General features: G+C 44.8%; 1 protein-coding gene across 2 annotated transcripts in view; it reads left to right on the forward strand.

Moving 5' to 3' along the window:
* Positions 1-8,790, forward strand: part of aplp1 (amyloid beta (A4) precursor-like protein 1) — a 31,189-nt gene extending 22,399 nt beyond the window's left edge. Inside the window, exons 16-17 of one of the 2 annotated variants that reach the window (XM_069939991.1) lie at positions 7,989-8,129; positions 8,639-8,790. In XM_069939991.1, the coding sequence (XP_069796092.1) occupies positions 7,989-8,129; positions 8,639-8,740 (243 nt within the window). In that variant the 3' untranslated portion in view covers positions 8,741-8,790. The remainder of the gene's footprint in view (positions 1-7,988; positions 8,130-8,638) is intronic. The other variant, XM_069939992.1, reaches the window with a different exon arrangement.
* The last annotated feature ends 4,141 nt before the right edge of the window (positions 8,791-12,931 follow it).

Genomic DNA, 12,931 nt, shown 5'->3' on the forward strand with positions numbered 1-12,931 from the left:
AAATTTAGACCAAACTGGATTTATCAAAAAAAGACGCACAACAGACAATATTTGTAAATTTATTAACTTAATTCATGCAGTACAAGGAAATAAAGCACCTGCAGTAGCAATTGCTTTAGACGCAGAGAAGGCCTTCGACAGAGTAGAATGGAATTATTTGTTCAAAGTATTGCAAAAATTCAGTTTACCGGAGAAGTATATTAATTGGATTAAAGCATTATATAAGGGACCGTTAGCGAAAGTGACAGTAAATGGACATGTATCAAAGCAATTTAACTTAAGCAGGTCAACGCGGCAGGGATGCCCACTACCACTAGCAGAATTGATAAGAATAGATAATAATATAAAAGGAATAAAAATAAAAGACAAGGAATATAAAATCAGTCTATTTGCGGATGATGTTATAGTGTACTTAACAGAACCAGAACTATCAATAAAAGAATTATATAAGAAATTGAAGGAATATGGAGAAGTGTCGGGTTACAAGATAAACGTAAATAAAAGTGAAGCAATGCCTATGAATAATGCAGATTTCTCAAAATTTAAGAAGGAATCTCCATTCAGATGGCAAATGCAGGCAATAAGATACCTAGGTGTACAAATAAACAAAAATCTAGGCCAATTATATAAACTCAATTATAATCCACAAATGAAAAAATTACAGGACGATTTAGAGCATTGGAAAGATCTACCACTAACACTAATAGGAAGGATAAACTGTATTAAAATGAACATTTTTCCAAGGATATTGTACTTATTTCAGGCATTGCCAATACAACTGACAGAAAAATTCTTCAAAGAGTTAAAGAAAATAATAAGGAAATTTTTATGGAGAGGGGGGGAAACCGAGGATAGCACTAGATAAATTAACAGAATGGTATAAACAAGGAGGCTTACAATTGCCAAACTTTAAAAATTATTATAGAGCCGCACAATTAAGATACCTATCAGATTTTTATCAAACAAGGGAAAAACCAGACTGGACGAGATTAGAATTAGATAAAATAGGGGAAAAGATACCTGAACACATATTATATAAATGGGATGAAAAATTGGTACAACATAGAACTTCTCCAGTATTACATCATCTTCTCAATATTTGGAAGAAGATTCACGTAGAAAGAAATAAAACAAATTACCAATTACCAAAACTAATATTGACGCAAAATAAGCTACTCCCTTTCACAATAGATAACCTTTCCTTTAGAGAATGGGAAAAAAAAGGGATTAAAAGAATAGAAAATTGTTTTTCAGGAAGTAGATTCTTATCCTTTGAACAAATGAGAGATAAGTACAATATAACTGGAGATACAGCGCTGGCATATTACCAACTGAGATCCTACTTGAAGGATAAATTAGGAAGCAATTTGAGTTTGCCAGAGGGAAGTAACCTTGAATATGTGATTACAGATACAATGTTAATCAAAAGATTTATAACAAATATGTATATTAAACTGCAAGAAAAGGAGAATGAGGAAACAAATGGTAAAACTAAACAAAAATGGGAACAATATTTAAATATAAAGATAAAAAAGGAAACATGGGAGAATTTATGTTCTGGAACGATGAGAAATACAATAAATACGAGGCTACGTATGATACAATATAATTGGTTACACAGACTATACATTACACCTCAAAAGTTAAATAAATGGGACCCAACAGTATCTGATAGATGTTTTCGATGTAAAAAAGAAATGGAAACAACAATTCATGCAATCTGGACATGTGAGAGAGTAGAAAAATTTTGGGAAGATCTCAATCAGATATTAAATAAAATAACAGAAAACAATATACCAAAGAGTCCAGAGATCTTTCTCCTAAGTAACATAAAAAACAAAGAATTTGGAATTGATTTGGAGGATGCACAAAAAAGATTTGTTAAGATAGCCCTAGCCGTAGCAAAAAAATGTATTATGTCAACCTGGAAATTGGAAGATAATTTGAAAATACAACAATGGTATATAGAAATGAATAAATGTATTCCATTAGAAAAAATAACATATAGGTTAAGAAATAATATTGAAATATTCGAACAAGTATAGGAGCCTTACATTAAATACAATAGCGAAAACCTACCGGGGACAATCATTACCTAAGTTGATGGAAGGAGAAGGAAAGAAAAGAATGGACTCAGTAGAATTTCTGGTGTATTTTTGTTGAATGACAACATTGTCTGACGGGTTTAATGTATCCTAGATTGTATACCTAAAATGGATGAGGGGGGGGGTGGGTGGGGAGTGGCTTGGGAGGAGGGGGGGGGGGGAGAAAAAGTCACTGTATATGTGTGAAAAAGAAAAAGTGTATATCATGGCTAATGTGATTTATGGTGTGAAAAATAAAAAATTTAAAAAAAAAGAAAGTCAAGAGACACCAGATCAGTGGAACCTTGGCCTTGTGGATGAAAAACCTGGCTTGTAGGAAGAAAGCAGAGAGCAGTAGTGGAAGGGAAGTATCTGCCTGGAGGTCAGTGACTAGTGGAGGGGCCACAGGGGTCTGTTCTGGGACCCCCTGCTCTCTGTGATTTTTTTATAAATGACCCGGGTGAAGAGGCAGACGGATGGATCAGTGAGTTTGCGGGTGACACGAAGGTTGGAGGAGTCGCGGATGGAGCCAAAGGTGGTCGAAGATAACAAGAGGATCTGGACAGGATGCAGAGTCGGGCGGAGAAGTGGCAGATGGATTTCAATCCGGATCAGGGTGAGGTGATGCATTTTGGAAGGACAAACCAGACGGCTGAGGACAGGGTTAATGGTCGGTTACTTAACAGTGTGGAGGAACAGAGGGACATTGGGCTCCAAACCCATACATCCCTCAAGGTCGCCGCCCAGGTTGATAGGATAGTTAAGAAGGCCTATGGGACGCTGATCTTCATTAATAGAGGGATTGAGTTCAGGAGTCAAGAGGTCATGTTACAACTCTACAAATCTCTGGTGAGACCCCACTTGGAGGATTGTGTTCACTTCTCGTTGACTCATTATTAGGAAGGATAAAGAAGCTATAGAGAGGGGGCAGAGGAGATTCACCAGGATGTTGCCTGGATTGGAAAATAAGTAATGACCAGAGTTGGGAATTTTCTCTCTGGAACGTAGAAGGATGATCGGAGATTTACTAGAGGTCGACAAGATTATGAGGGGGGACAGCCAGCACCTGTTCCCCAGGGCTGAGTCAGCAAACACCAGAGGACGTCTGTACAAGGTGAAGGGAGGGAAGTTGAGGGGAGATGTCAGGGGTGAGTTCTTTACACAGAGAGCAATGGGGGCCTGGAATGCCTTGCCAGGTATGGTGGTGGAGGCTAGAACAATGGGGGTATTTAAGAGACTCTTAGACACATGGATGGAAGAAAAATAGGAGGTTACAGCGGTGGGGTGGGGGGGAGGGAAAAATTAAATTGTTATGGAGGAGATTTACATGGGTCAGCACAACATTGTGGGCTGAAGGGCCTGTACTGTGCTGTATTGTTCTATGTTCTAACACATCAGCATTTTGTCATTGTACCTTTTTAACTGTTGGTCCCAGAAATTTATCAATTCCTTCCACTTTGATCCCACATTTTTTCCTCTACAACAATTGCACTGCCTTTTCACGTTGTTTCCCCCCCCCACCCCCACCATTGGCCAACATTATTTTTTTATATATATATAAATATGTATATATTTTTATTTATTTATAAATTTTAAATCATATATTATTTATAACATATTCATACAGAGGGTAGGGGAGATAGGAATGAGGGGTCATAAGTGAAGGGTTAGGGGGCAACACTTTAGCAGTAATATAAGGGGAAGCTTCTTTACTCATAGGGGTGACCGAGTGGAACGACCTTCTGGAAGAGGAGGTTGCAGCAGGGTCAATTCTCTCATTTAAGAGGAGGTTGGATGAGTGCAAGGATGTGAGGAGTTTGGAGGGTTATGGGCAGGGAGCAGGAAGGCGGGACTAGTGGAGTTTCACATAAATCAGTGCAGACCAGACGGGTCGAGGTGGCCTGTTCCCGTAATGTAAATTGTTATATGTTACATAATTAAGTAAACGCCCCCCACCCCATCCTCCCACGTCCACCCCAACTAACACCCTCCCTCCTCCCCCCTTCCAACTGCAAAGCGAGGAGATCAACGCTTAAAACCACAATAATTAACTTTTTAGTTGCGGGGACCGAGATGCCCACGGAGTGGGCTGAGAGATTAAATCTTCAAACCAAGAGTTTTTAACTATGGGCGCCACACTTTTACAAAAAAATGATATTTATCTCTCAAATTATACGTTGTCTTTTCTAGATGAAGACGGGATTTCATTTCAGCCTGCCACCTTTGCATTCCTAAAACTAAATCAGATTTCCAAGTGATAGCCAAACATTTTTTTTAGAAATGGCCAAAGCCAAACATTAGAATTCAGTTTGATGCATCCTCAGTGTCAGTCCTAAAGCAATCGGCTTAACATCATTGGATCCAACGGTAAACTCACTTTTAATACTCGCTCCAGAAACAATTGAACTTTTATCCAAAAGTTCTTAACTTTAGAGCAAGTTCAGGTCGAATGAAAGGGCCTATTTCTTCTCAGCGAAACATAAATCCAAAGAAATTAATTCAAGTTTCTTTAATTTTTGAGGGGTTAAATATGTAAATTGTACTAATCTATATCGTACATTTATAACCTTAGTCATACTATCCTTTACATAAATTTCTCCAAACATATTTTCATCCATCTTCCTGTTTAGATCAAGTTCCCATTTCATTCTTGATTTACAAACATTCAACATAGGCATTTTATTTTGTAATAACTTGTACATCTCAGAAATAAAATTACTTGTTCCTTCCTTAGTGAGCAATAATTCCGAAGCAGGTCGTCTTGGTAGTTTTAAACTATGACCTAATTTTCCCAATAAAAAAGTCTTAACCTGATAGTAACAAATAAAATACTAGGGACTTGAAATTTCTCCTACATTTGATTAAAAGATACAAACATCCCTCCTTCAAAACAACCTTCAACTTTTTAAATCCCCAATTGATTCAAAAGTTGATTATTGACAGTAAAAGGAAAAAGTTTATTTTGATATAAGGGGTATTTTCACTGAAATCTTTCCTTCTCCACCTACCTCATAATCAATTTTATTCCATCTTTCAATTAAATGTTTCAAAATTGGCGGATCCTCACCAATTAACAATTTTGAATTCCATTTATAAATAAATTCTGACATAAACTTCTCATCAATTTTATCCAACTCTATATTCGCCCAAATAGAAGGTTTATTTAGATCAAACATTGAATTAATATTGTGCAGCTTTATAGTAATTCTGAAAATGTGAAAGTTGTAATTCAAATTTCCACGTTAATTTCTCCAAAGGTACCCTATTCATTTGCCCTTTCTATAAAAAATTCCTTACAATTGAATTAAGATCTTTAAACAATTTTTGAGGTATTAAACACGGAATAGATTGAAAAATAGATTGAATCCTTGGAAAAATATTCATTTTAATACAGTCTGCCTATTAAGGTAATAGGTAAATCATTCCATCTGTTTAAATCATCATTAATTTCATTAAATAATGGAACATAATTTCACATAATTTCTATCAATTCTAATACCTCAATATTTAATTGGGTTATATGTCCACTTAAATTGAGCTACGCATTTACAATGATCATAATCTCCTTCTACTCATGGCATAACTTCACTTTTATCTCAATTAATTTTATAACCAGATATTCCCCCATAATCTTGTAACTTTTTATATAAAGAAATTAAAGAATTTTCAGGATCTGTTATATAAATCAATACATTATCTGCAAACAAACTTAATTTTATACTTCTTTAATACTAAAATCTTGCCTTGTTTATTGTGACAACGGTTCAATTGCTAAAACAAATAACGCAGGAAATAGGTCAACCTTGTCCGGCCGATCGAGTTAATGAAAAAGAGGAAGAAACTTGTCCATTGGTAACTACTCTAGCCAAAGGATTTCTATATAAAGCTTTAATCCAATTGTAAATATTGGCCCAAATTGAAATTTTTGCAAAACCTTAAATAAATTATTCCATTCTAATCTGTCAAGGATATCAACAAGGTAGAGAGGGTGCAGAGAAGATTTACTAAAATGTTGCCGGATTGCAGTATCTAGAAGACAGAGAAAGATTGAGTAGACTGGGACTTTATTCATTGGAGCGTAGAAGGTTGAGTGGGGATTTGATAGAGGGATATATAATTGAGGGGGATAGAAAGAGTAGATGTGAATAGGCTCTTCCCGTTGAGGGTGGGTGAGGTTCAAACAAGAGGTTACAAGTTGAGAGTTAGGGGGAAAAAGTTGAGAAGTAACACGAGGGGGAGCTTTTTCCCTTAGAGAGTGGTGGCCGAGTGGAATGAGCTTCCGGAAAAAGTGGTCGCAGCGAAGTCAATCTTGTCCTTTAAGGAAAAGTTGGATAGGTCAATGGATGGGAGGGGCCTGGAGCGTTATGGGCAAAGTGCAGGGAGGGGGGGCTGGCACTTAGATCGGTGGGGACTAGGGGGTCTGAGGTGTCCTGTTTCCGAACTGTAATTGTTATATGATTATTCACTCGGCCTTGCAATCTGCAGACTTCAGCAAAACATCCAGCACGAGTTTCGAGAACAGCGCACCCTTGGCTCTTGCGTCTTGCATCTGCCCTATAAAAGAAAGCAAGTTCTTTAGCAGACTCTAGCACCTTCCGACTCTAGCACCTTCCAACTCTAGCACCTTCCCATTTTAAAAAAACTCTCTTTAAGCCTTTTGGACACTGCTGTAATTTATCAAAAGTGTGACAGAATTGTGTCATCAATTTTTAGTTTTTTTTTAGTAAAGGAATTGTGGGCTGGAGAAACAGGGACACATTTACAGACGACACACGGTTACACTTAGAGAGAAGCCATTCTCGGAGGTCTGGTACGCAACCCATTCAAAGCAGAAGCGATTGTCCGGTGAAATTGCTGGAACAATGGTTTGTGCTAATGGGGCGCACGCATGCACTGTCATTCTGCTGGTTGAGCTGTGTGGAGAACACGTGTGTACAGTCATTCTGCTGGTTGAGCTCTGTGGAGAACACGTGTGTACAGTCATTCTGCTGGTTGAGCTGTGTGGAGAACACACATCTCCAGTCATTCTGCTGGTTGAGCTGTGCGGAAAACACGTGTGTACAATCATTCTGCTGGTTGGGCTGTGCAGAGAACTCGAGTCCACATTAGCTCATGAACCTTTGGAAGAGATCAGTTTCCAACACTCAGGAAAACACTAGAGTAACCCACCGGAGACATTTTGAATCAAGATGAAGTTACTTGGCCATCCTGTAGGTCTCCCAGGATTGAAATGCCGTAACATTCTGTAAGTAACACAGACTGACACTAGCTCCAGAAGGGACATCCACTTTGCTGCTTCTCTTGGCCGAGAGAGAGAGAGAGAGAGAGAGAGAGAGAGAGAGAGCAGAGCTGTGGCAGCATTTGAAGTAGCCACTTGGCCCAAATCTGGGCAAAAGAAGACAGGATCACTCTTGTTTCTGGATCGTAACCATTGTAGTGGTGACTTCATCGGGCTTGGGAAATCATCGTGGAAGAACACACAAGTTCTGAAACCTGCAGGCAAGAGGGGAAATCATTTGTATGAAGAAACAATTCTCTGAAGTCGACTCTACAAGAAGTTAGTGAGTTTTGAGGTGTCTGAGGCCTCACTCCTGTATAATCACTGGTTGAGCAAATAATAGAATCTGAGTTGCACACACACACACACACACACACACACACACACACACACGCCAATAAGTAAGGAGTGTTTTGTTGTAATTAAAAAATTTAATTTGGAAGATAGATTCCGTTGGCTTCGTGAATTCCTGTTGTTACTGGTCTAGGTTGAGGCAAAAGGAAGTAAATAAAGCAAATCTATCAGCTCCCTCACCCCTCCACCACTCTCCTTCCATCTCTCCACCACCCTCCCTGGGGGGGGTGGGGGGAATCAACCAGGAATCTAAATTATTCTCTCTTTGGCAGGAACCTGTTAAATTTACTTTGAACAAAGGCACGCTGATTGGATTGCTGCTGGTAGCTGTGGTCATCGCCATTATCGTCGTCTTCTCTCTGTTTGTTGTTCGACGAAGGCAAATTGGGCGAATCAGTCATGGAGTAGTGGAGGTGAGTTCTCTCCTAATTCCCAATGTCTGTATTCCCTTCCCATCACTCCCCACAGGCCCCACCGCCTCCACCTCACTCCCTGCGGATTGCACCCCTTCACTCCCCGTGGACCCCACCCCTTCCCCCTCACTCCCCATGGACCCCACCCCTTCCCCCTCTCTCCCTGCGGAACCACCCCATCCCCTTCCCTCCCTGCGGACCCCACCCCTTTCCCTTCTCTCCCTGCAGACTCCACCCCTTCCCCTTCACACCTCACGGACCCCACCCCTTCCCCTTCCCTCCCTGCGGACCCCACCCCTTCCCTCTCACTCCCTGCGGTCCCCACTATTTCCCCTTCACCCCGCAGATCCCACCCTTTCCCCCTCACTCCCCACAGACTCTATCCCTAACCAGTTCTCCTCCCTTCCTCTCTATCAATGACCACCTCCTCTTGACTTGTTCCTCCCTTTTTGCTATTTCCCCCCCAACCCCCCACCCCACACCTTCCCCCAAACCCTCCCACTGAACAGGTCGATCCCATGTTGAGCCCGGAGGAACGTCAGTTGACCAAGATGCAGAGTCACGGTTACGAGAACCCGACGTACAAGTTCTTCGAGCGAATGCAAAATTGAGGGATGGAGGGAGGAACAGAAGGAGGGATAGAGGGAGGGATGGAGGGACAGAAGGAGAGAGGGATGGAAGGAGGGATAGAGGGAGGGAGGGATAGAGGGAGGGAGGGAAAAAAGAGGGAGGGAAAAATGGGAAAGAGAGATGGAAGGAGGGAGGGATGAAAGGAGGGATGGAGAGACGGAGGGAGGAAGGGTGGGATGGAGGGAGATTGTCTCACGAGCTTGGAGATCTGAGAACCAGTGGGAAGGGGGGGGGGAGTTCTCTGGGGATCTCTTCAATAATGGATCCATCGTTTGGCCACCCCCAGTGTGATTGGACGCCGTCTGTTCCCCAATGGCCTCCAACCCCCATCCATCGCGCATTGGGATTGGATGGATGGCACTACCGAGCGATCCCTCTACTCGGGAAAGGGAAGGGTGGATTAGGAGGAAAGACGTGAAGCTCGTCCCACATACCTGATCAGCCCACCCCCACCCTCCCCCGTCGAGTGTTGGGATTGGACGTTGGTGCCGAATGCTCCCTCCACGCTCTCCCCCACCCCACCCCATCCTGACCTCTTGGGTGGGAGTCAGAATGAAGTGTATCCCCTCCCACATTTCCTGATTATCCCTCCCCTCCCCTACACCCCAGGATATTCTGGGGGGGGGGGGGGGCGGGAAGGTCACAGAGATCATCCTCCTGGTAAAAAGAAGAGGAAATCCCTCCAGGAGCTCTCCTCAGAAGGGAGACACGGCCATCTGCGAGACCCGCCGGCCTCCTGAGATGCTTCCCGGTGCCATGGGTTCAAGCCCCAGGGTTGGGATCACCGGACTGGGATCCAGGAGGCCGACAAGGATTTGCTAGGACAACCAGCACCTATAGGTGGGGATTGGCTCGGGATACTTGGTAGAGATTGGGTGAAATCCCACCTCATATTCTGTCTGGGCGCTCTCCAACCAGATACCATTAACATCAACGTCTCCAGTTTCTGTGAACCCCACTTCCTACACTCCCTCGAGTCTCTCACTTTCTCCATCTCTTTGTCTCCTTCCCTCCAACTCCCCACCCCCTTCCCTTCCCTCTCCATTCAGAGCTGCCCCCTCCCCCCATCACTTCTCAGCTCCTTTCTCTTCCACCCACCCTCCCGGATCCACCTGTGACCTCTTACCCATTGGACTCTCCTCCCCCAGCCCCTTCCTCCCTTCTCTCCCCTGCCCCTTCCTCCCTCCTCTCCCCCTGCTCCTTCCTCCCTCCTCTCCCCTGCCCCTTCCTCCCTCCTCTCCCCTGCCCCTTCCTCCCTCCTCTCCCCTGCCCCTTCCTCCCTCCTCCTGCCCCTTCCTCCCTCCTCTCCCCCTGCCCCTTCCTCCCTCCTCTCCCCCTGCTCCTTCCTCCCTCCTCTCCCCCTGCCCCTTCCTCTCTCCTCTCCCCTGCCCCTTCCTCCCTCTTCTCCCCTGCCCCTTCCTCCCTCCTCTCCTCCTCCTCCCCTGCCCCTTCCTTTCCTCCTATCTCCTCATTTCCCACACTCCCAACGAAGGCCCAGGCTCGAAACCTCATCTGCCTCTTTCTCCCCGTGATTTCCTCTTATCCTGCTGAGTCTGGTGCATTTGTGTGTCTGTACCAGGCCCCAGCGTCCGAGGATTTTCTTGCCCGGCCTCTGGCTGATGTGACGTGTCGGGTGGGGGGGTGGGAAGGAGGGAGGGTCAGCTCGGAGGGCCATGAGTGGGAGAGGTGCAGAGAGTGGCCTTCCTTCACCTCCCCTCCGCGCACATTCATCTCCATAAAGGGTTGTGCCTGCCCCCTCCGTTAACGTTGACCGACACTTCCTGCTGGTGGGTCTGACCCAGCGATTCCTTGCCAAGGACTCCAACCTCTGCAAGCTCTTCCAGTAACACCCCACTGGAGGAAGTCTGAATCGAGCAGTGTCAAGGCTCAGTGCAGGCCGTTTGGCCCCCAATGCTGTGCCTACTCCACTACAACCCAACCCTCCCTCACACCCAATAACCCTCCATTTTCCTTCCGTCCATGTGTCTGACTCATTTAAATGTCCCTATTGTTAGAGCCACTTCCACCACGCGTTCCAGGCCCCCACTGCTCACTGTGTAAAATAAAATCTCCCTAAACTTCCCTCCCTTAACCTTGTACAGATGTCCTCTGGTGTTTGTTGATCCCGCCCTGGGAAACAGGTGCTGGCCATCCACCCTGTCTACGCCTCTCATCGTCTTGTCGACCTCTATCAAGTCCCCTCTCATCCTTCTTTGCTCCAAAGAGAGAAGCCCCCGGCTCTATGAACCTCGCCATAGTTCCCCAATCCAGGCAACATCCTGGTGAATCTCCTCTGCCCTCCCCGTGATGACTCGGCGCATTCATGATCATTCATGATCTAATGGTTCTCCCCTCCCTCCCCCTCCCTCCCCCTCCCTCCCCCTCCCTCCCCCCCCCCTCCCCCCCCCCCTCCCTCCCCCTCTGATGCTTAAGTCTACACTCAGCTCCGGACACCAGCGTCTGCCCCCTCTCTTCCATTTCTCTTGCTTGAAGCTTTTTCTTTCCTCGCTCATCACCCCCTGGACCCTCTCGTTTGGTGAATTTTCAGTTTTAATATTTGACCATGCCGCTAAGATGTGAAAGATAATTCCTTCCATGTCGTCTTACCAGTTCCCAGCAGCTCTGATGTGAACCTGTAAGGGGACTGTGCGTGATAATGTGATTGGCTAACGCTTTAGAAGTTTACGGATTGCAGGGAATGCTGGGAGTAGGATTGGCCAAATTTGCCCCAGATGGGGAGGGACAGGGTCTAACTCCCCCTCCAGACAGGGACGGCGTCTAATGCCCCCCCCCCACCTGGGGACAGGAAGGGCTTCAAATCCTTGCCAAATCTCTTCCAACACAACAATCCAGACTTCCAGCATTCCTTGAGTCTTGTCCATAACATATTTATTTGAAGTATTCGCTATGGGTAATATTAAATATACGACTTGCCACGAATTTTCCAGATCAGTGTCAGTGTCTCTGTAAACCTCAACACCGAGGAACCAGCAAATGTTACGGCACAGAAACTGGCCCATTTGGCCCTTTTAGTCTGTGTCAAACCATTTTTATGCTTAGTCCCACTTACCTGTACCCAGTCCGTAGCCCTCTGTACCCTTCCCATCCGTGTACCTGTCCAAATTCCTCTAAAATGTTAAAATCGAGCTCACATTCACCACCTCAGCTTGTTCCACACCCCCACCCCTCCCTGCGTGAAGAACTTCCCCCTCAACTTTTCCCCTTTCACCCTTAACCCACATAGAGGATGTGTATCTCACCCACCCTCAGTGGGAAAAGCCGACCTACATTTACTCTGTCTGTCCCCCTCATCATTTTAAATATCAAATCTCCTCTGGTTCTTCTCTGTTCCAGGGAATAAAGTCCGAACCTGTTTAACCTTTCCCTGTAACTCAGTTCCTGAAGTCCGGCAACATCCCAGTAAATCTTCTCTACCCTCTTTCTATCTTATTGAGATCTTTCCTGTAGTTCGGTGACCAAACCTGCCCACAATTCTCCAAATTTGGCCTCACCAATGTCTTATTAAACTTTACCACAACATATCAGTTCCTGGACTCAATACTTTGATTTATGAAGGCCAATATGCCAAAAGCTCTCGTTACAACCCTGTCCACCTGTGATGCTACTTTCAGGGAATCCTGTATCTGTGTTCCCAGATCCCTCTGTTCCACCCCACTCCTCTGTGCCTGACCGTTTTACGTGAAGAAACCTTTCTTGGTTTGTCCAAAATGCAGCCCCTCACACTTGCCTGCATTAAACTCCATCCTCCATTTTCCCAGCTGGTTCAGATCCCTCTGCAAGCTTTGAAAACCTTTCACTCTGTCCAAATATGAATTAACTTGTGATATTTCTACATTGGTGTTCCCAGGAATCAGCCAGGGTTCCTGCTCCTCGTCCCTGCCCAGTGACCCCGGGGATAGAGGGGGGAGGAAATCAGCCAGCGTCCCTGCTCCCCAGCAGGGACCCCTGGGGTCAGGGAGCAAGTAGACTGACCTTGGAAACTTGTCTCAATCCACGCCCCGAGTACAAAGTTTGTTTTACGAGCAGCCCAGGTGGCCCATAGCTAGTACAGCGGTAGCCACACCGCGCAGAGTTTGGGGGCTTGGGTCGAACTGAGGAAGGGCACCGTGTTTGACTGGGAAGAGGGTCATTCAGGCGTCTGGTCGTTGAGG

Source organism: Narcine bancroftii, chromosome 5, assembly GCF_036971445.1.
Source record: "Narcine bancroftii isolate sNarBan1 chromosome 5, sNarBan1.hap1, whole genome shotgun sequence".
Taxonomy (NCBI): Eukaryota; Metazoa; Chordata; class Chondrichthyes; order Torpediniformes; family Narcinidae; genus Narcine; species Narcine bancroftii.